The 24,016-nt window shown below is 43.9% G+C and overlaps 2 protein-coding genes across 2 annotated transcripts; both read left to right on the plus strand.

The window, feature by feature from the left end:
* Nucleotides 1–2,959: 2,959 nt before the first annotated feature.
* Nucleotides 2,960–3,907, plus strand: LOC131905119 (olfactory receptor 2A5-like). Its single transcript, XM_059256072.1, has one exon. It carries the CDS (start codon nt 2,960–2,962, stop codon nt 3,905–3,907), a length of 948 nt encoding a protein of 315 aa, XP_059112055.1.
* Nucleotides 3,908–14,384: 10,477 nt separating this feature from the next.
* LOC131905120 (putative olfactory receptor 2B3) lies at nt 14,385–15,332 on the plus strand. Its single transcript, XM_059256073.1, has one exon. It carries the CDS (start codon nt 14,385–14,387, stop codon nt 15,330–15,332), a length of 948 nt encoding a protein of 315 aa, XP_059112056.1.
* The last annotated feature ends 8,684 nt before the right edge of the window (nt 15,333–24,016 follow it).

Below are 24,016 nucleotides of genomic sequence, written 5' to 3' on the forward strand. Positions count from 1 at the left end.
AGAAACAGCAGTAGTCTTTGAGTGAGGAACAGCAAAGGGGCGTATGGCTGGAGCAGGCGGAGTAGTGAGAGGTAGAAAGTGGGGACTGGGAAGTGTTTTGTGATCTTGAAGCCTTCAAAGGACTTTGGCCTTTCCTAGGGACCCAAGAAGTCACTACAAGGCCAGCAAAATGGCTCAGTGGGTAAAGGAGCTTGCTTCTAAGCTGCCTACTCAAGTTTGATCCCTCAGCCTACTTTGTGGGGGGAAAAAAGCTAACTCCTGTAAGTTTTCCTCTGACCTTCACAGGTATACTGTGGTGCATATGTGACCACACATAAATGTGCACATACACACACACACACACACACACACACACACACACACACACACAGAGAGACAGAGAGAGAGAGAGAGAGAGAGACAGAGACAGAGACAGAGACAGAGAGACAGAGACAGAGACAGGGAGACAGAGAGACAGAGGAACGGAGCGTAATACTTTTTAAAAGAATCCACCATAGTGGTGGTGGTTGTTACTTTAAGTCAGCATCTCATTCTACAGCCCAGGTTGGTTCTGAACTCATACCTGACTCTGCCGCCCGAGTGCTGGGACTGCAGATGTGTGTCACCCCAACCAGCTTCACTGGAGTATTTTAATAGAGGATTTACATGATGACCTTTTTAAAATGCTCATTCTAAATAACTGGATGGAGAGGACTGTGGGGAAAGAGGAGGAAACATGGGAGTATTCAGAGGATGCTGAAAAATTCCTGGAAGGAAAAGATAACTTAGGTAATGGTAGATATGGTGGGTATGGTGGATATGGTGGATATGGTAGATATGGTGGATATGGTGGATATGGTGGGTATGGTAGATATGGTGGATATGGTGGATATGGTGAGAAGTGATCTTTTCTTTCTCATATTTGAAAAGGCAACTAACAATATTTTCTGATGTATTGCACATGAAGTGTGTGAAAAAGAGAATGTTTGAAAGATCTTGGGGCTCTTTTTTCACTTTAGTCCCCTCCAGGGATGAAATCACCACTCACCGAGTGGAGAAAGATGGTAAGAACTGTTCTGCAGAGGGCACTGGGAGTCTGGGTTAGAAAATGTCAGATACAACTTGCTTCTCCCAGGGGAGATAGATAGTAAAAAATCGGCTGGATCAATGGATCTAGATGGATCTACATTTCAGATTGATGGGCATCAAAAGTCTGTGTTGTTAGCAGTTGAGTGTGGATTCAAATCCAGACTCCACTGTCCCCTGTTCTATAACATCTGGCCTCTAACACAAACACTGCAATCATCTCCATCTCCATTTTAGGCTGAATTCTGCCCATGGTTTTATGGAATGTGATTTTAACCTAGGTTGAAAATAATCTGCTCTTTACTTTCTGTGCAGAATCTCAGATACTGTAATCCTGATCCAAAGTTTGAGCATTTTATATGAAAAAAAAACCCCTTCATTTTCCAATGTGAAATATATGCTTTCTGTCCTCTATCATTGACTAGGCAGGTCAGGTTTCCCACACAATGACATCTAAAGTGGATATGCATTGTATTTGGGACCTTTGCTAAACTCTTTGTGAAAATGGATGGTGTGGGAGACAAACTTGAACTTCACATGGTGAAAACATAGGACTTGGGCTTTGGTTCCTGGTTCTACCACATCCCAAGTTTCAACTCTCTAATTCTTTGTAAAGGAAAAAAGTGGTTCTGACCTCAGTGGGTTGTGGTGGAAATCAGATAACATCAAGTGAAACCTTTATTTTTACAGTAATTCTTGATAAATGGCCACTTCCCTTTTCAGGATCTAGAAAATAATTTGGAATCCCCAAGTGGTGGCATTCTGTAGCAGGCATTTAAGAACCAGCAAAGGGACACAGATAGACAGACTGGTCAGAAATATCTTCTGTCGCTAGGCTGCCAAACTCAGATTGAGGATTGAGTCCATGTTAAAGTGAAGATCCACCTGCACCCACCCCTCATCTCTCCTGTGAGAGACAGAGCTGTGAAGGGTTCCTCACTGCTGATTAAGAACAGTATCCAGACTCACAGCAATTCTATTCCCAAGTCCGGGTCTTTTGTCTTTTTGGGAAATGTTAGAAGACAGAATTCTCTGGTTTTCAAAATTAGAGTCCCAGTGGTTATCATTGTGTGTTAATTTATTGTGCACAGTTGTACCCCTGCAGGAAGGGTTGGGAAGGTAGGATGAGGGGGCAGAGCTTCTAAAGAAACAAGAGTGGGGATTGTTTGTTTTGTTTTGTTTGTAAAGTATCAGGGAAACTTTATTCAAAAGCAAATTGACAAGGAATACAGATCAGAAATAAATACAATGCCACTCTTGACAGAGGGCCACACTCAAGGGTACTCAAGGAAGGCCACAGTGTTTTTCTTGAAAATGTATGACATGTGGGTTCTGTACAAAATCAGAGAGGAAGAAGGGAGAGGGGCAAGCTGGGTGCTGTGGTCGTGATTTTTCCTTTTTCTTACTTTCCCAGGCTTTTTTTTTTTTTTTAAAAAAAACTTGTTTAAAAACATTGCCTCTTGAAGTCTTGAAATAATGGCATTAGGGACCAACAGGCATGTCTAGCCTCCTTAGTTTGACTGCTTTATGGTGTGTGTACATGTGTGTGCGTGCGTGCGTGTGTGTGTGTGTGTGTGTGTGTGTGTGTATGTGTGTGTGTGTGTGTGTGTGTGTGTGTGTTTTCCTCTAAGTAAGACTTCTGTTCTATACAGCTTCTCACAGGAACCTTGGTTTTTATCAGGGATATTTAATTGGACAACCCTAAAAGTCCTTAATGGAATTTCTACTAAGTAACTAGAGCTAGGCAAGGCCAATTTGGATAGACTACTCTCCGGACATGAGGAGGAGGGTGTTTTACCTTCAACTCCCCATCTGTGGATTTCACATAGCATTCTGTCATGGAGATTGCAAAGGACTCAGTTATATGTCCTCTTCTCTCCTCAGAAGGAAGGCCATGCACAATCGAGCCTGGAGAAATCACAGCTCTGTAACTGAGTTTATCCTCTTGGGCTTCTCCAGAAACCCCAGAACTAATTGGATCCTTTTCTTCCTCTTCCTCTTCCTCTACTTATTTACAGTCCTGGGCAATGGGCTCATTGTTACCCTGATTAGGATAGACGCTCGTCTACACACACCCATGTACTTCTTCCTCAGTATCCTCTCCCTGCTGGACCTCAGCTATGCTACCACAACAGTGCCCCAGATGTTGGCAATTCTAGTAAGCAAGAATAAGACCATCTCTTACACTGGGTGTGTAATCCAGATGTACGTTTTCTTGACACTAGGCATCACTGAGACCTGGATTTTTGCAGCTATGGCCTATGACAGATATGTTGCTATATGTTATCCACTCCATTATGGAGTTAAGATGAGCCAAACCCTATGCATAATGCTGGTGGCCAGCTCTGCCCTTTGTGGTCTTATCTGTGCCCTTGTCTACACAGTCTTTGCAATGAATCTTCCCTACTGTGGCCCCAATGAGATCAACCACTTCTTTTGTGAAATCCCCGCTGTCTTGAAGTTGGCCTGTGCAGACACATCCCTCAATGACCAAGTGGACTTCATCCTGGGTTTCATCTTGCTTTTGATACCATTATCCCTCATCCTAGCCTCGTATGTTCGTATCTTCATAGCCATTCTAAAGATCCGTTCCACTCAAGGGCGGATGAAGGCCTTCTCCACCTGTGCTTCACACATCACTGTGGTCACCATGTTCTGTATTCCATGCATGATCATGTACATGAGACCTGGTTCTGAAGCCTCCCCAGAAGATGACAAGAAGTTGGCCTTGTTCTATAATGTCATTTCTGCCTTTCTTAACCCCATTATTTACAGCCTCCGGAACAAGGATGTGAAGAGGGCTTTTCTCAAGTTGATTGGAAGGGGTGAGGACACTCAGTAGGCCATGGAGCAAGGCTGTCTGCAGCGCCTCTGGTCCCTTGTGTTTGCCACCCACAGTTTCACTGAAGTTCTTGGAGTAAATGAGAGAGGATTCTCAGGATGAGGGAAACACAAGGAAAAACTTTTCACATCAATTTGCTAATGGATACGTTAGAAAAAGACTCAAAGAATTGTGCCCAAGATTTAGCCATATCATTGACCTTCTATAGCTTTGGAAAAGTCACATGGGTTTGGAATAGTCACCTCATTTCTTTGGGATTTAATTTCCAGTTGTCAAGTGTGTTTGGTAATATGCATTATGTCCAAATGATACTAACTAACATTACATTTGCTTTATTCTTTTTCTTTCTTTTTGTGGTGGTTTTCATTTTCTCCTTCTCCTTTTCCTTCTCCCCCTTCTCCTCTTCCTCCTTCTCCTCCTCCTCTTCATCCTCTTTTTCTTGAGGTGGGGTCTCACTACATTGCCTAGGCTGGTTTTGAATTCATGTGATTAAGTAATTAGATTCCTGGATATCTGGAAATACAGATGTGTTCACCCTGCCTGACTGATAAGTATTTATTATTTTAATTCACATGTTAACTCTAGAAGTGTGTTATATCTCCTTCATACAAATAAAGACACTAAAACACAAAAACACTAAATAATTTTCTGGAAATATTAATCAATAATAATTGACTAATAAATAATCAAGCTAGAAAGTGACATGGCTGAAGTTTGAACCCGGGGACTAGTTCCAAGGCCCAGGTTCTTATGTATTACACGATGTAACTCTGAAACATCCAAGAGAAAATCTGAGGCTTAGCCGAGACAATGAATGGCTACGACTGGGGCAAGATAAAAAGACTTGAGGATATCACTCTAGCTGGGCATGGTGGTGCACACCTTTAACCCCAGCACTCTGGAGGCAGAGGTAGGTGGATCTTAAGAATATCACTCTAGCTGGGCATGGTGGTGCACACCTTTAATCCCAGCACTCTGGAGGCAGAGGTAGGTGGATCTCTGTGCATTTGAGGCCAGCCTGGTCTACACAGAGTGCTCTAGGACAGCCAGAGTTATATGATGAGACCTTGTCTCAAAAAAAGAAAAAGAGTCTTATTCTCAGGTCATAACACCAGGGCCAGATCCCTGGAGTCTAGTGCTACACTGAGAAATCAGCCCTTCCTCACCAGAGTTCTGCAGCCCAAGCTAACAGATTATGCAGTTCAATAGCAACATCTCAATCCATGTTTCTTGGTGGGAGGCGTTCCTCCTAGGTCCATCCTCCTTGTTGTTTTGATTTGATCAGCTCTACTCTCAGACCTTCCCTTTTATGGGCCTCTCTCCCATTTCATTGTGTCTGCTCCAGTTGTGGCTTCCAGGCACACAGACTTTTACTTACAAAGGAAATACTTGGATTCAACAACTGATTTTCCCTTCAATTTTCTCTGCTGCCAGAGACAGTGGGAAGGACCCTGGACTTTGACCTTGGCTTAATTTATTGAGATCTAAAGAAAAACCAACCATACTCTCTAGAATCCAATCCTCTTCTGACTCAAATGAGGATGGTGACATGTTCTATCGGCTGACTAGAAAATTGTTTTACACCTCAGATGGGAAGAGGGCTTTGCATTTAAGTAATGATGTGTGTAACCACTCCAGAGCATTCAACTATCAACAGAAGCTTGGGTTTCTCAACCTTGGATGTGAAGAACAGATTCATTGTCCAGTCAGGTGTTATGGGGACAGTCATGGTAGCAATTGAATGCACATACAGAGTCATGCTTGAGAGAGAGAGAGAGAGAGACAGAGACAGAGACAGAGACACAGAGAGAGACAGAGAGACATTGATTTTAATGGGGCATACTCATAACATCAGCTGCCACATTAATTAGGAACCAAACCACTTCTGATGTTTCAAATCAATTAAAATTTCTATCAATAGCTGGAGAAATGGCTCAGTGGTTTAGAACACTTGCTGCTCTTGCAGAGGACCCAAGTTCAATTCCCAGCACCCACATGGTGGCTCGCAACTATCTGTAACTCCAGTTTCAGGGGATCTAATGCCATCTTCTGGCCTCTGAGGGCACCTAGTAGGCATGTAGAGAACAAACACGCATGAGAGCAAAACATTCATACAGATGAAATAAAATAAATAAATCTTTTCTGTATTGGATTTTTTCTATCATTCTAGTTTAAGGCAAATTATTAAAGTGCTTAGCAAAAAGTAATACAAGCAAATCTTTTAAATTAAGCATTCTTCACATAAACACAAGATCAAATTAAAAACATCCCTGCTGCTTTTAACTGCTTTGAAATAAGTTTTGTTTTTTTGTGTGCTTTTTATTGTTTTCATTTTTTGTTCTGTCTTATTTGATTTTATTTGTTTGTTTTGACTTTTTTGAGCGAGAAATAACATGAAGTTGAATGAGTAGAAGTTGGATGAGGTGAAAGAATAGGATCAAAATAGATTGTATAGTTTTTTTAAACAATAAAAAAAGGAAAAACTAAAAAAAAAATTGTCTGTAGACCAAGAATGGCTGAAATGTTACAAAAGATGTTATGTTACCAATAAGTGCTAACAGTGTGCTTTGCTTGTTAGCTGTTTTCTCAGAAAGAAATAGAAAGCAACTGTGGCTTCCACTCCTGCTAATAGCCCCCAAGCACTAAAGAACACGGCTCTAGGGTGACGTGGGACAGCAGAGGGAGTCTCCAGGGCAGGTTTATGGCCTAAAGGACTCAGCCTCCAAGGGGGAGAGCCCTGGGTTTTCTACAGATAGAAATAGAGTTGTAAGCAATGCGTGCTCATTGTGTTTCTTGGGGACTTATTAAGAAAAATGCTCTGAGGTCATTAGAGGGGGCATGTGAGGGGCATCTGTGGAGTCCAAAGGGACCTTCTCCTTGGAGTTCTCAGAGCACTGAAAACCCACAGCAGGCCCACCCAATTCCCCCACCTCCCAACATGACCCCTGCGCTTGGGCTACCACCGACCTCTCAGGCGTCTGCATAGGCGGATCCAATAGATACCTACACCCTACACTTTCCTGATGACTTTTCACCTGTTTATAAAAATGCCTTGTGGGTTTCTTCAGGAAATTTCCTATTTATTTTCAGATCTTAAAAGTTTAAGAACTCTTAGTATCATGGACTAAGCATTCAACTCTGGCCTTAGAGGCAACAAGGACATCAACCTGTACAATGGAGACTTGTTTAGCGTAGAACCAAACATGACCGGCAAAAAAAAAAAAAAAAAGTCAATGAAATGATTCCTAATGATGTTTTTCTATACTCATATATCAGTGCCTTGACCACTCATCATCAGAGAAGCTTTCTCTGGCAGCAGATGGGAGCAGATGCAGAGATCCACAGCCAGATATGGGGAGAGAGAGTCTAATTTGGAGTTCTCTATTGGGTCCCTCCCCTCAGAACTCAGAGAACCCTGCAGAATAGGAGGAGGAAAGATTGTAGGAGTCAGAGGAGATGGAGGACAGGAGAATATGTCCCATAGAATCAACTGAGCAGGGTTCACGTGGGCTCACAGAGACTGAAGCACCGAGCATGGGACCTGTGTGGATCTGCAGCAGACACTCTGTGTAAATGTTGATTGTTAGCATGGCGTTTTTGTGGGATCTCCTAACAGTGGGAGCTGGTGTACCTCTGCCTCTTTTTGCCTGCTCTTGGGACTCTTCCTCCTATTGGGTTGGCTTGTCCAGCCTCGATATGAGGGCTTTTGCCTTGTCTTATTATATCTTGTTTGGTCCTGTTTGGCTGTTGTCTCCTGGAGGCCTGCTCTTTTCTGAAGAGGAAATAGATGGGGAGTGGATCTGGGGAGAGGAAAGCTGGGATTTGGGGGGCTGGGAGGAGTGGAGAGAGGGGAAACTGTGGTTGGGATGTATTGTATGAGAGAAGAATCTATTTCCAATAAAATTTTTAAAAAAGGAAGAAAGGAAGAAATCTTACAGAGTACGGCCTGAATCTTGGCCTTGAATCCCTTGAACAGAAAGAGCTGCTAAGATGTATCAAATACATTTTCATAAAGTTATCTCAAATGCAAATGGCTTGGATGTCTTTTCTCCAGTTCATGGTAAAACAAAATAAAACAAAGTAACAAAAACAAAGCAAAATTATTTCTTAAAAAAATCATAACCCACTCAAAATTGAGACTAAAAAGGGACTTCCTTGCTCCAATAAAAGACGTCTACAAAACCCCCCATGTAACTTCACACACAAAGATGCTGAGGTACATAAGACCTTGTGTCTAAAGCAGGGGGCTGGAGAGATGAGTGCTTGCTGCTCTTGCAGAGGATGCGAGTTTGGTTCCTAGCACCCATCCATGTGGCTCACAGAAACCTATAACTTCAGCTCTAGGGCATCTGACACCTTCTGCCCTCCATGGGCATCAGTCACACAAACAGTTCACATATATATGCAGACATTTACCCAAACACACACACATACACACACACACACACACACACACACACACACATACACACACACACATACACACACACACACCACATTTTTAATCCAAAACAAACAAACAAACAAACAAACAACAACAACCCCCAAAAAAAACTTCATCCAGCATTGTGGAGCATGCCTTTAGTCCCAGTCTGGTTACATAGTGAGTTCCAGGATAGTCAGAGTTATGTACAGAGACCCCATCTAGAAAAACAAAGAAATGAAAAAGAAAAAAGAAAGCCAAAGTTTTCATTGGGGCTGGAGAAATAGCTCAGTGGTTAGGAGCACTGACTGTTCTTCAATTCCCAGCACCCTGTGGCATATTACCACTGTCTATTGCTATAGTCCCACGGAACACAATGTCCTCTTTTGGTGTTCAGATGTACATGTAGACAAAACACCCATTTACCTAAAATACACATTTTTTTATTAAAGAAAAAGATCTCCTAGAACTAACTAACAAATTTAGCAAAATGTTGCAGGCACAAATAATACCCATTTCAGCAAAAATGTTGCTTACAGGGAAATTTTAAGTTATAAAATTCTATATTGAGGAGGAGGAGGATTCCAACTCACTAACCTTAAGAAAGTGAGTATATAAAAGAAAACCACCAAGGTGTGATGGTTCATGCCTGAGATTTCAGCACTTAGGATCCTGATGCAGAATTGCTGAGAATCTGAGTCTGGTCCAGGATACAGTGTGAGATCTTATACCATCGATCAAACGCAAAAGAAAACAAGCAGGAAGCAAACTAGCGAGAAGACAAAGATTCAAGCAGAAGTAGAATGGGGTAGAAAAAAATCAGAGAAAATGAATGGAATAAAGAATGGTTTCTTCAAAAGATCAATGTAATTGACAAAAGTGAGACTGGCCAAAGGAAAAGAAGAGAGAGGAGATCAATTATTAAAACCTGCAGTGAAAGAAGGAACGTTACTAAGGGGCTCACACAAAGATTATAGGGAAATACTACTAATAGTGTACTCCAGCAAGTCAAGTAGCCTTAAGGTGTGTCACATTTAGGAAGACAGAAAGTAGTAGAACTGCTTCAAAAAAAAATAGAAAATTAAAATACAGCACACTAGCTGATTTAATTAGTAATTTATCCACTTCTCAAAGAAGAGCTCAAGGACCAGGTGGTTCACTGACAACTCTGCCCAGCTTATGAAGCTCAACACCAATCCTTCCAAACCTCAACAGAGACAAAAGAGAAAGTAGAACTTTCCAACACATCCCTCACCAAAGCCAAGACATCAGGAGAAAAGACAACTATAAATTGACATCTCTCGTAAACATTCACCAAAAGCTCTCAAGAACATGTAAAATAATTTTATCTAATAATGTAATAAATATTGTCAAGGAAACTGCTCCAAGGTCATATAAGGGGCATGTGAAGGTCATTAGTCAGACCTAAATCACAGCACTTGTGATTTATCCACAGATAACTGTGGTTTCCACACTCATCACAGAAGCTTCTCTTTGCAGCAGACAGAGACCATTACAGAAAATCACAGCTGGTCAAAATGCATAGAGCAACTGATTGTGGGTGGTCCAGCCCAAATTAATACATCTACAACACAAACTCCACACCTAAGGCTCAGCAGAATATCATGGGAGAGGGGGTGGAAAGATTGTAAGAACCAGAGGACTAGAAAATTGCTATGTGATTGTGTCTCAGCATTGACAGGAAAGCTTCACCCCCGATAACTCAACGATATGGTTCTCTGTCTTATTTTTTTAATAGGATCTCTCACTGAACTTGAAACTCACCAATTGGCTAGGCTGAGTGGCCAAGGATCTGTTTGTCTTTGCCCCCAACCGCCAAGCATTAAGGTTACAGATGTGATACCCAGATTTTACCTCCATTCCTGGAATCCAAACTCAGGTCCTCAAGCTTGCTCAACAGACACTTCAACAACTAAGCCATCTCCCCAGCCCCTAGTCTTATGTTTTATATGCCTTCTGTGCCGTGGGATATTCCAGGTCCCATCATAGCCTTTCTAAGCCCTGAGCACATCTTTCATCACCTTATCCTGGCACCCAAGGTCCTCACACCCAAGACCCTTGACTTTCTCAATCCAAGGTCCTTTGGAACCCATGGCATCTTCATATTCTATCTTGAAATCCAGTGGGGACAGATTTATGAGCATTGGTTGGAATAAATCAATGGGAACATCACATCCAGTCTAAATTATATATATGCATATTCTATCACATCTACTTTGTATGTGCTCATAGTTAACCCTATAATTGCCCTATACTATTATTGTTTCATTTTGGTGTTGTGGAAACTGAGGTACAGAGGGTTGGCATCTCGTCAACTATTACCATATTATTAAGTGGTATAACCAGGATTTGATTGCTGGTCTTCCTGGACTTTTGCTCTCATTAGAGTATTTATCCATTGCCTCATCTTGGCCCAGGCTTCTTGAAGGATCCCTCTGTTGCTTAAGTCATATTCCTTTCTCTCCAGAAAGACAAAGTATTTCAGGGCTACAAAATTTCAGGACACAACATAGCCCAGTACCCAGCAGAGCATGATAGAGAATGAGATACTTCGGAGGCCGAGGGCAAGAGCTCTAGTGCTCGACCCCCACAGGCCCTGGGAAACACATTCATTTTTTTATGGTTCATGGAAAGCTTCCCCAACATGTATGTCCAGACTTCATCCTTACAAGTCTTCCCTGTGTATGTGTGCATGTTCGCAGGTATATGCAGATGCATGTGACATAGGTCTGGATGTTAACCTTAGTTTGCTGCCCAGGTGCTGTCCACCTTATTTGGAGACAGAGTCTTTTGTTGGCCTGGAGGTCACCAATTAAGCTAGGCTAGCTGGAGAGCAAACCCTAAAGATCCCACGGTCTCTGATTCCTCATCTGTGTGAATACAAGTACACATCACCATGTCTGACTTTTACATGGACAGGTTCTAGGCATTAAACTCAGCTCCTCATGTGTGGGCAACAAGTTATTTACCAGCTAAGCCCCCTCCATAGGCCCTGCTCTTGCATTTACTCCACTTCATCTTTCCATATCCATCTCCACTGGACAGCGAAGAAGGAAAAGGAAAGGACTCAGGAACAGGGCACTTGGGGTTGGGAGGATCAAGGACGTTGGCTATCGGGGCCTTCTGTGCGAAGGGAAATGGTGAAATGTGTGCTCTGGGTCTGGGAGGGCTTCAGTGAGACCCAGAGGACCCGAAGGCCCTGAAGGCTCATTAAGAAGCTACAGCTTCGTCTTCCCCTTCCCTGAGGACTGGAAGCAGAATGTTAAAGGAAAACCTAGCCCACTCCTGGCTCAACCTTCACACAGAGCTTGGGTCAGGTAAGGAAGGGAGAGGCAGAGGTAGTTGCCTGAGATACACAGTCCACACAGTCCTACCCGATGTGCTCCATCTGTCCCCATCGCCCCCACCCCATCTCCCATCCCCAACCCCAACCCCATCTGTTTGCACCACAACTGCCTGCTTCCAACTCCCTTCCGCTCACACCAAGAATTTCAGCCCTGGCTTCTGTTCTCACTGATCTCTGTGCTGTTCTGGTCACTGATGTCTCTGTGTGGCTCTCTCTGTTTCTTTGCATCTCTTTATTTGTCATTATGTTATTCAGTTGCAACCGAGAAAAGCAGAAGGAGGAGGAGGAGGCTGTGTCTGTGGAGACGAAGCAGTGGTCTCCCCTCAGCATTCCAGGATTTGGGTCCTTAGATTGAGATACAGGACAAGGGGACTGGTAGTGACGGTAAAGATGGAGATGAGAAATTGCAGTAATGGCTTTTAAAAAAGCTTATTTGAGGCTTTATGAGAATCAGGAAGCTGGAGACAGACCCTGGAACTAGGAAGATGCATGCAGTCTTGTTGGAGAAGGACAGAGAAGCATCAGAGTAGAGCCTGGCATCCTAACCATTCCCTCTGGGTCATCTCTGGCCTAGGCGATCATAATTAGGCTGACTCCTTTACCTATCCCTGGTTCTTCTACTGATCTCCCTTCTGTACCATCCTTCTCACTTTCTCCACTCTGCATCATAGTCTGGTCAGTTTTCTTAAAGCAGGGACTGACCATGAGATGCCTATTAGGAGTTTCTGCTGTAGCTCAGGCACCGGGTTTAGGGGAAGCTGGAGGACAAGGAAAGAGACAAATGTGGCAAAGTCCTCTTTCCTTCCCTCTGGAGCATGCTGGAGACTCTCCTACCCCATCATGAGCAGGACTGGCAGCAGTGCATTCTTGCAGGTGGCTATTTAGATTTTGTTGATTCTTTAGTGGCGTCCAGAATCCAAGGACAGCTGAGTGCATTTTAGAGCTGCCCCCAGTAACATCTTATTACACTAAAACCTTCCTTCATGATGACTCCCAACTTCATCTCTTGGAACCTCTAAGGGTAAGACTTATCTAAACCCACATAAAAAAGTTCATCTGTGTCTCCACATGACTTGTAGAGTTGTAGACTTAGAGAGTGAGAACTCTGTTCCCTGGTTCTGGAATGCTCTTAACTTTTCAGTTCTATAGGAGAAATGTCCCTCTTTGTTTCAACTCTTCCCACACAATATTACCTCCAGATCCTTCTTTCTGGCCTGTTTTGATTTGTCCACAGCCCCCTTAAGGTATGGTCCAGGAATGAGAATGTTGTTCAGCATACGGTCTGGCTATGACAGACACAGACCATGTCACCAGCTCTGATCTACCAGGATCCTTTCTCAATGATGTAGCCTCATGCTGACCTTTAGGATTCTTTCTATACTGACCTGGTATTTCCTAGTAACCTGCTGTCTCACCTGGGCTTTCTATACTTGGATTATTCTTTTCTTTTCACAGGGGCTCACTATGTAGCTCAGGAAGCCCTTGAATTCTCTGTGTAACCCAGGTTAGCCTAGAACTCAATATCTTCTTGTCTCAGGCTTCTGAGTGTTGGGATCAGAAGTGTGTGCCACCATGGCTGGCTATAGTTGAATGTTTTAGTCAAATGAGGCAGGAAGATTTTACACTTGTTCTGTAACATCTTTGTTGTTGACATCAGCCAGGGGTTTTATCTAGTTGAGGCAATGCATCTGATTTTCAACCCCTGGGTCAGATGTTCCTCACTTTGTATACAAGCTGCCATGAAGAAAGAGTCCCTGAGTCTGGTCTGTAGGAATGTAGACTTGAGCTTTCTGACAATCACAGTCTCATGCATCTGCATCCACCTCATCCGTACCTCTGTTCCTTCATTCCTATCCTGCTGGACCTGCCACTCATGAAGCTTGTTTTTTCCCTCATAGTTCTCACTACATCACTTCTCTCTCATTTTGTTATCTCATCTTTTGGGGTACACATGCTCTGACCTCTTTTTCCACCTTTGCTAAAACTCCCCCAACCTCAGGTCTTGATCCTGACATCTTATCTCACTCATTTGCAGCCTAGTCCCCCCATCAGAACCCAGTGAGCTCTGGCTTCCTCCTCAAAGCATGGGAGGTAGCTACTGTTCTGTCTTAAGTCAAAGTCAACTTTATAGAGTCCAGCAGGAAGACTCTTGCTTTGGGGGTGAGTAAGGAGAGGAAGAGGCAGAACTGTTGAGTAACTCGTCTAAAAGAAAGTGTCAAAAGCTTCTAGAGGATCGATAAACACAGTTACAGGTAAAATTTACTAAAATCTTCCCTTGTTTATGAAGTTGTGTATCCTCCCTACATCTCCAACTCTCTCAGATGTTTGAATCACCAAGACAGGGCTCTGGACAGGAGACAGGCCTTCAGACAGGAGGGAGAGTGTTTCATCCTCATCTCTACTCTGTAGCCTGCACCAGGGAGATGAGAAGCAGTGTAGTGTGTAAGGGTGGGTCCCAAGAGAGGGGGAAGCAGGTGGCATTTGGGGAGACGATGGAAGGCAAGGCAAGGCAAGGAAACAATGTGCTGGGGGCTCTGGCCTGAGAAGCTAAGTATTCCAAACTTAGACTTCAGTCTCTGAGCTGGCGTCAATCCCATGGAAGATTAAGGTCTTAGAATGGGCGAAGCACCTACATGTGCGTTCTAAGCTGTCCTGCTTGGCCCGTTTCTTTCTGCAGTGGAAGAAGAATGCAAGGCTTCTCCTGGGAGAACCACAGCTCTGTGTCAGAGTTCATCCTTCTGGGCTTCTCCAGGGACTTCCAAGTTAATGTAATCCTCTTCAATGTCTTCTTCTTCCTCTACCTCTCTACACTCGTGGGCAATGGACTCATTGTCACCTTGATCCACCTGGACTCCCGCCTCCACACACCCATGTACTTCTTCCTCAGTGTCCTGTCCATGCTGGATATGAGCTATGTCACCACCACAGTGCCCCAGATGCTGGTGCATCTTGTCTGCCAGAAGAAAACTATCTCCTATTCTGGGTGTGTGGCCCAGATGTACATCTTTCTGGTGTTAGGCATCACTGAGGGTTGGTTGTTCTCTGTCATGGCCTATGATAGATATGTAGCCATTTGCCATCCACTCAGATACAAGGTTATCATGAGGCCTTGGCTGTGTGGGGCAATGGTGGTCTTCTGTGGACTGTGGGGTGTCAGCTGTTCCCTAGTCTACACTGTCTTCACTATGAGGCTGCCCTACTGTGGCCCCAATGAGATCAATCACTTCTTCTGTGAGGTCCCTGCTGTTCTGAAGCTTGCCTGTGCAGACACATCCCTCAACGACCAAGTCGATTTTATCCTGGGTTTCATCCTTCTCCTGGTACCTCTTTCCTTCATCCTGGCCTCGTATGTCTGCATCTTTGCTACCATTCTGAGAATCCGCTCAGCCCAAGGTCGGCTGAAGGCCTTTTCCACCTGTGCCTCCCACATCACTGTGGTCACCATGTTCTGTGGCCCTGCCATGTTTATGTACATGAACCCTGGGGCCAACGCCTCACCAGAGAGGGACAAGAAACTGGCCCTGTTCTACAATGTCATCTCTGCCTTTCTCAACCCCATAATCTACAGCCTTAGAAACAAAGATGTGAAGAGGGCTTTCTTCAAAGTAACAGGCTGGGGAGGAGCCACTGAGTGAGGCCACCAAAACACAGAAAGCCACAACTGGACCCCAAAAAACAGTCTGTGGCCCTTAAACCCTATTGCTCCTCATCACACAGGGGATGGGCAAGAATCTTTCACTGATGGTTAAGAGAGATGATGTGCAAATGTAGATTCCTGTATGACCTGCTCATGCTCTAGAAGATGGGCTATTCTCAAGCATCAAGGGATCCACCTGGAGACAGAGGGCCAAGTATCTGCTTCATTTCTGTTCCAGGGCCAGCAGAGGCTGTGACACAAGTGAAGAATCATTAGCATCGCTGTTGAGTGACAGTGCCTGATAATGGGGCATAAATCAACTCAGGATGCCAATACAAAGTATTGACCCCGAATCAATAACTTCATGTCACCTCAACCAGGAGCAAGAACAGTCTTCAGAAGAGAGAAAGTGACCTCACTTCTCCATTCGTGGTGGTAGAACACCCTAACAGGAACAGCTAAAGGAAGGAAAAGTTTATATTGGCTTGCAGTTCTAGAATACGCTCTGCCATGGTGGGGAGATGATGTCGACAGGAGCCTGAGGCAGCTGCTCACATCGCAGGCACAGTCAGGAAGCAGAGGAAAACGAATGCTCATGCTCAGCCTCGTATCTTCTTTTTATTCAGCACAAGACCTTGGTCTACAGAATGGTGTTACCTACGGTTAGGGTGGGTCTTCCCACCTCAGCTAACCTAACCTAGATAAGCCCTCACAGGCTTGCCTAGAGATTAACCTAATGTGGATGATAAGCCCTCACAGGCATAGCCAGAGGCTAACCTAATCCAGATAAGCCCTCACAGCACACTCAGAAGTTGCCTCCTAGGGGATTCCAGATCCCATCAAGTTGACAATATTAAACATCACATTAGGAATAGGATATAGCAGAGCTGGAGATATGGCTCAGTGGTCAAGAACACTCACTGCTCTTCCAGAGGACCTGGGTTCAAGTCTCAGCAAGCACATAGCAGCTTACAATGGTCTGTAATCCCAATTCCAGGGGACCCAACAACCATGGCAAAACACCAATGCACATAAAATAAAAATAAATAAAATTTTAAAAAAGGAATAGGATATAGGGATTGTTCATCATCAATGCATCACTCTCCTGAGCCTCAGGATATATGATACACCAGATCCTTCAGCAGACACCCTCTCAGTTCACAGTTGACACATCATATGACTTAAATAATCAGGCTTACAAGCTTGTACCTTGTAGACTCATGCCTTGTCTGTAAAATTGGGATGGTGGTAATAATTATAGCAAACAGCCACCTTAGGGGGCTGTTGTGAGAGGTTAAAATAGTTGAAGTTCTCTGCATGATGCTTGGCATGTTGCATCTCTGTAGAAACATCACTGTTCTATTCTATTCCATATCTATTCCTAACATCCCAGGTGTCAAGCAACGTCTGAGACTATCTCAGCCCAGGGAGAGCAGCCACTCTGCCCTTAGGAAAGGAATAGCCGATGACAAGCTTAGCGTTTGTTTGTGTTCCAGTCTGCTGTGGATTTAGTGAGAAACTCATCAATAAAACTCTGAAGAAAACATGACAGTCCTTCAAGATGTTGCCTGAAGACACCAATGGCAGCCAGCTAGCGCTGCTCAGAGGTTTTGTCATTAATATCCCACGTGATAGAGCTTTTAACAAACCTTTGCTCGAGTCTGGACTGAGCAGCAGTGGTGTTATTTAAGTATTTGATTTTAAAAGTTGCTGTGCGTGCCTGTAATCCCAGCACTGAGGAGACTGGGGCAGGAAGGTGGCTGGATATATTTTCTAGCAGTACAAAAGCCCAGCTTATGGCCCCATAAAGTCCCTGGCACCTTAAAGGAGGCATAGACAAGTTTGTGAGTCTTGGGAAACTCTGCTGACTTCCCAGAATCTGTCACACTCAGGGAGACAGGCTGGATTTGAAGAAGGTTTTCAGGAGGCTTTACCTATCTTTTGTTTTGTTTTGTTTTGTTTTGTTTTGTTTTGTTTTGTTTTGTTTTTTGAGACAGGGTTTTTCTGTGTAGTCCTGGCTGTCCTGGAACTCACTCTATAGACCAGGTTGACCTCTAACTCACAGAGATCCACCTGCCTCTGCTTCCCCAGTGTTGGGATTAAAGGTGTGTGCCACCACCACCAGCAGACTTTACCCATCTTTACAAGATCTACATTTTCCCCTTCAAGTCTTCCCACCAACAGTGGAGAGGAGGAAGGCGTTCTCAGCATTTGTTAATCTTTGGCATCTCATAGTCCATACAAGCACCCCAGGCTTTTCCTGCCCCAAATTCAGCTGCGGCTTTTGAGATACCAAAGTATCAGAGCATAACAGGTTGTTCCAAGAAATGCCTCAGTGAGACACTATCAAGTCAGAATCATCGAATCTCCATCAATCAACAGTATTACACAAAATAGTGAAGACTTCAGTAAAAGTAATACTGATTCCGTCCAACCAGACTTCGGTGAAGACGGTTTGAATTCAGGAAGGACAGTGACAGGGACAGGAGAGCACTTGCTGGATGTGCTTTGGAAAGCAGGAAGGAAGTGGGCTTGAAGAGAGATACTGGGGACAATGGGAGAGAGAGTTGGCAGGAACCATATAGAAAGACCCACACACACACACACACACACACAAATTGCAAGGATGGAGAAAAGTAGTAGAAATGTTAGAGGAGTTGATTGTGTTGCCCAGATAAGGATGATGCATCGGGAGAGTGAAGGGGTTTAATTAGTCCAGAGGACAGAGATACTCAGAATAAGGATGGGGCGGAACCAGGGGGTTGCTGGAAGAGAGTGGGAGAGAGGAAATTCAGATTTCAGGGAGGGAAATGTCCTACTTACAAAAGTACCCACCAAAAAGAGCTTTGGTAAAGAGATCAGGGAGCCGGGTGGATCTCTGGGAGTCCAATTAGCGAGAATGAGGAGGGTTTATATGAGCGAGAATTGTTGAGACCAAGGTTGGATAAAGCACAGAGACAAATAGCCAAACGAACCGAAACACATGAAATATGAACCAATGGCTGAGGGGTCACCAACTGGATCAGGCCCTCTGAGTGGGTGAGACAGTTGATTGGCCTGATCTGTTTGGGAGGCATCCAGGCAGTGGCACTGGGTCCTGTGCTCATTGCATGAGTCGGCTGTTTGAAACCTGGGGCCTATGCAGGGTCCCTTGGCTCGGCCTGGGAGGAGGGGACTGGACCTACCTGGATTGAGTCCACCAGGTTGATCTCAGTCTGTGGGGAAGGCTTTGCCCTGGAGGAGATTGGAATGGGGGGCGGACTGGGGGGAAGGTGAAGGGGGCGGGAGGGGGAAGAACAAGGGAATCTGTGGCTGATATGTAGAACTGAATTGTATTGCAAAATAAAAAAAAAAAAAAGAGAGAGATCAGGGAGCATTTTTTTTCCTGGACCCTGTTTCAAAACAAAGCAAAGAAAAACACCAATGCCTGAGAGATGAGCACTAAGAGTTCAAAAACAAAAACTTCATTTGCTGGCAGAAGAGTGGAGATGGGGTCCTGAGACACAGCTCCGTGGCAAAGCACTTGCCCAGCATGCATGAGGAGCTCAGTCCGGTCCATAGTACTAAAAAGAGACAAGTGGGTTATTTGCTCACAAATGAGCTTGTTCACTCTGAGTTACAGATACACAGGAATGCTGAGTGAAGGAAGCAGGAATGGACTTTGTCAAGAACTAGCTGGACACCTTCCAGGAGCTTGAGTTTCACCTTTTAAAACTGCTTTCCTGGTCTGGGCTTTGAGTACATGGCAGCTAGTAAGAGTTCTTAGCCTTTAAGTGGGGGTGGAGAGGTGGGTGGGTGGGTGGGTGGGTGGGGGAACAAGATACATCTAGACAAAGGCAATCCTCTAGTTTGGTTCAGAACAGAATAGTTCCCAAATATTCAACATGTGCACACACAGAGCTGAGTAGGGTCTCACAACAAAGGAGATAGACACAATGTGAAGACAAATATGCCCAACATGTTTATCTCATTTCAGCTACCCATTGCATATCAGCAGGCCAACAGCAATAGCTTCCATGACCCTGCAAATTAGCCTAGGCCGCTGTTATCTTAACCCACACAGCGGAGATGTCACCTACTGCAACATTAGTGGGAAGCTAACAATGTAATGCTCAGCTGTGTGGTCTCCAAAATTAATGATTTCAGTCAGCCTAGCTGGTGAGGTTAGGGTTTGTACAGGTTTTTTCCCCCAGCAAAGTGAAGTGAAGACATTTGGAATTGACCTTAATTTTAGGGAAAGGGATTTCAAATAGAAGCTTCGAGAAGTAGAGTTTAGAACAAGACTAAGGTCAGCCTGAGAGTGAATACATGGGGCAATGGATGCTCTGGTGGTGAACATTTTGGATGGTAATGGCAAGAAATGGTGTACACAGAGTTCAAATCCCATCTCCCTTGCTTACCAGCTGCAGGGCTTTGTCTAGAGACCCCTAGCCTCTCTGAGAACTAGTTTAATAAGCTTCAAGTTTCCCTTCAGTGAAATGAAGGTTTTGTTTTCAAATGTTAGAGAAACTATCTTTCTGTGACAATCAGGAGGAAGAGACTGTCCAGTCCATTGAGATAGATAGATAGAAAGATAGATAGATAGATAGATAGATAGATAGATAGATAGATAGATAGATAAACGTAAGTATTTAGATACTTTAACATTTGGGCATTGGTGGTGCATGCTTATAATCTCAGAACTTGGGAGATAGAGACAGGAGGACTCAAGGATTCAAGGCCAGCCTTGAATAAATTAATTATTTACTATAACTGATATCTGAGGACCTGGAAGTAGAAGGAAAGACAAAGGGGAGGGTACAACAACGTGCACTTCTGCTCACCAAAGCTGACCTGGCTACAGTTGCTGCTGAGTGCCAACAGCACAGGTCAACCTGAGCCCCAGATATTATTGTGGGGCATCCACCAGAGAACACCTCTGAAATGGGTAAGCCAACAGAAAGTTTTTAGTAGCCAGAATCCCAGTGTAGCGCCAAGCCTTTCTCAGGGTGAGCTTTTAAGTACAAAAAACATATTTTGATTTGACATACTTCAGTTATCAAAAAGGATTATGATTATCCAGAAATGGAAGTATAGAAGCCAAAAAACAAGATTAGTACACATAGAGACTTTCCCAGAACTATGGAATTTGATGGATTAGGTCTTTGCTTTCATTTTTGGCTGGTGGGGCTAAGTGCTGAGTTTTATAGACTGTATGGTACTTCCATCATGGAGTCAGTTGTGCTAACAAGTGGGGGTTTGTTACAATATGGTACCATTCTCTAGGATGACCATGCAGTTATCTGGTGGCAGGTTGTCTACACTGGAACACTTCTTTCATGGATAGGAAAATGCTTTGTCCTTACTGAAATATCTATTCTGGTTATGGATTTGCCTTTCCAACACATAATGCTTCTGCCAAAACCACCATCTGTGGACTTACAGAATGCCTTGTCCCACCATCATGGTATTCTACACAGCATTGATTCAAATCAAAAAACACACTTAACAGCCAGAGAAGTGCAACAGTGGACTCATACTCATGGGATCTACGGGTCTTACCATGTTCCCCACCACCCTGAAGCAGCTGGTCTGATAGAATGATAGAATGGCCTCTTGAAGACACAGTTACCATACAGCCAGGATGGGAGTAGCCTAGAGGGCTGGGGCAGCATGCAGTATAAGCTGGGGTCCATCTAGTCCACCAATGGCTGTATCCCAGTGGAAAGCCTAAAAATCCAGTAGTTTTTTCAGTTCACAAGGCTGGATGTCTCAGCTGGTCTTCAATGTACGTCAGAATCCTAAAGAAGTAGGCTGTAATACCAGTGAAGAGCGAGGGCAAGCAGACAAAGATCAAAAACTTCTTTCTTCCGTGTCCTTTATACAGGCTGCCAAGAGAAGATGTGCCTAGACTTAAGGTAGGTCTGGTTTAAGGTGGATCTTCCTATCGCAATGATCCAATTAATTAAAAGTCCCTCATAGCTGTGTGGCTCAGGCTCTGGTTGACAAAGAAATTTGGTAATTAGCCAGGCAAGGCCACTCTGGATCTAGTAGGCAAACTTATACCCACTCCAAAAGTGTGGGTAAGGGAGCACACGGTTAGCAATGACATGAAGCGGGCTGCCACCAGGAGCAGAGGCCTTTACAGTGGGTGGAATTTGCAGAAAGAACAACTTTTCTGTATGACCTTGCAGACCTCAGGAACCATGAATGAGTCCACCCAGCAGCTAGCTGCACTAGAGGATTTGAGGGGGTCAAGCAGGTAGCTGGGTGAGCAGAGTGCAGGTGTCCATGACAACATTGAAGTTGTAAACTCAAGTATATTCTAAGTAGTCTAGTCAGAAACTCTCCACCCATGTGTTTCCCAGAACCATATTTTCCACCAATCACTCTACTCTTCTCTGCTCGACTCCCCACTTCCCCTCTTCCCTAGTTCTTTCTCCAGCAGCATAATCAATAAAGATCACACCTCCCAGGATCCTCAACCTAAGTCCTTCTTAGGTACTCCACATACATTGTAGCTTTTTAAGGGGAGATATTTTTTTATTCACATTTACAACCTGAGTCCCCTGGGAGTCCCAGCATTTGATCCCACCTCTTCCCAGTCATGCCTTCTTAAGGCCACCCCTATATTGGAGGTTATCATCCTTCAGAGAACAGCACTCCTCCAATCAGCATCTCAGTATCCTTATGGACCTGGCCTCTGACCTATCCTATAATTCATCTCTGCCTCTCCTGCATATTGTACATGACTACAGGGACCTTCCTACAGTGTGTGTGTGTGTGTGTGTGTGTGTGTGTGTGTGTGTGTGTGTGTGTATGTGTGTGTGTGAGAGAGGGGGGGGAGAGTAGGTGTGTGTTTTAGTGTGTAGCCCTGGCTGGCTGGCCTGGAACTCTGTATGCAGACTAGGTTGGCCTCAGTCTTAGAGATCAGCCTGTCTCTGTCTCCATAGTGCTGGGATGCACACCACAACTCCAAGTAGCCCTCAGCTCTTTGAATAAGGGGAAGTCATTTCCTAAATTGAAGCTTATCCTTACTTCTCCTGTTCTTTCCGTAGCTGGCTCCTTCTATCCACGAGCATCAGCTAAATATCAGTTCTTTAATGTCAAGACCTTGCTTGTTCACTCTTCATAATCACATTTCTGTCCTCCATTTTTCTCCATCAAAGAACCCTGTCTGTTCACTTAAGAAACTGCATCCTCATTTCTGAACAACTAATTTGATGTCTGATTCCAGCTCATTTCTTGTTGCTGGTGGAAACAATGTTAACCTTGGGTTTACTTTATAAATCTATCAGCTCAGAGATCTATAGTAAAATAGGATAAGGAGAAGTGCCCATGTAAGTCCACTTTGAAGACTAAAGCATCTGAAGTCTGGAGTCTGCAGGGCATGGCAATAGCAAAGATCACATTCACTCAAGAAAAATCAAGCTTGCCTACTGCTGGACTTTCACCTTTTTGTTCTATCTGGGCTCCCAGCCTATGAGAGAGTGCCACCTATACATAGGGAAGATATTCCCCCTTGGTTGACGTATCCACATGCCCAACATCTGTGGAAACACCACAAAGGCACACTGAGAAATGTGCTTACAAATTTTCTAGGTGTCTCTCAAACCAATGACCTCAGAGGTCAGGCAGCAGCACAAGCAGTATCTACTGAGCATTCTCTTCTTCTTCCTAGCTCATTGATAGTTACCTTTGTACTGTGTTCCCACGGGAGAGAGGACAGAGAGACAGAGACAGAGAATGCCAGAGTCCAAATATGCTTTGGAAACAAAGCCAAGGTGTTAATTTTATTGACTAATAAAGTGAGATTGAAGACCAAAGTCATTCATGTACTAACCAAGTCAGCAAGGTTGAGAGGAGAACCCAACCAAGTCCACTAATGTCAAGGCTTGTGTCTTTGATAATACAATGTATAGTTCCCCAAATTTACTGACGAACCATACTGAATTCATGCATAAAGTCACATCTCTAAATGGCACAGGTTAGGCACACTGTGGGCTTAATTTTAGTGTTGGCAACACGTACTGTTTATATATACTACTTTGTTTCTATTGCTTGACACCCAACCGTCTCCATTACCATGTCACTTACACAAAGCATGGTCAATGTTTCTCCTTGTTGTCATGGATGATACTGGTTTCTGTGGTACAATCACAAGTTCCATTATCTCTGTTATTTGCTGCCCATGGTAGAGAAACTACATGTACCAGACCATTCCATGTGATTCCAATTGCTTCTAGGTGGGAAGAAAATATTACTGAGTGGTTTACCATTGGGGTTGACCACACTTCTTATGGAAATCAATGGAATGGATGTAAACAATATGTCACTTTTGAGAAGCAGTGAGTCATCATGAGTTTTGTGCATGTTCCTTTCTTTTGGTATAGAAGGTGTAGTCCTCCTAACAGCTAATGCTTCAGGGTGAATGTGAGAGAACAGAAGGTCACCCCTAACCTACAGCTAACAAACAACATGAGCAAAACATGAATGTTTGCAGTTATAATCCACAAAGATTATTGAGGTTTTTGGTGCTGTATCTTAGTTTAGCCCATTAACCAAAACAGACAACTTGGTTTCACAGTGGTTTGTCTATCTACCAAGTGCTATGTTGGTTCAAATGCACAGACCAGTTACATAAAGACATTGTTCCTTTCTTAAATAGTGAATAATCTACTCCAGGTTCTCCTAAAATCTGGT

This window comes from Peromyscus eremicus, chromosome 2 (assembly GCF_949786415.1).
Source record: "Peromyscus eremicus chromosome 2, PerEre_H2_v1, whole genome shotgun sequence".
NCBI lineage: Eukaryota > Metazoa > Chordata > Mammalia > Rodentia > Cricetidae > Peromyscus > Peromyscus eremicus.

Coding starts and splice junctions, on each gene's coding strand:
- LOC131905120 (XM_059256073.1), top strand. CDS start 14,385: ATGCAAGGCTTCTCCTGGGAGAACCACAGCTCTGTGTCAGAGTTCATC.
- LOC131905119 (XM_059256072.1), top strand. CDS start 2,960: ATGCACAATCGAGCCTGGAGAAATCACAGCTCTGTAACTGAGTTTATC.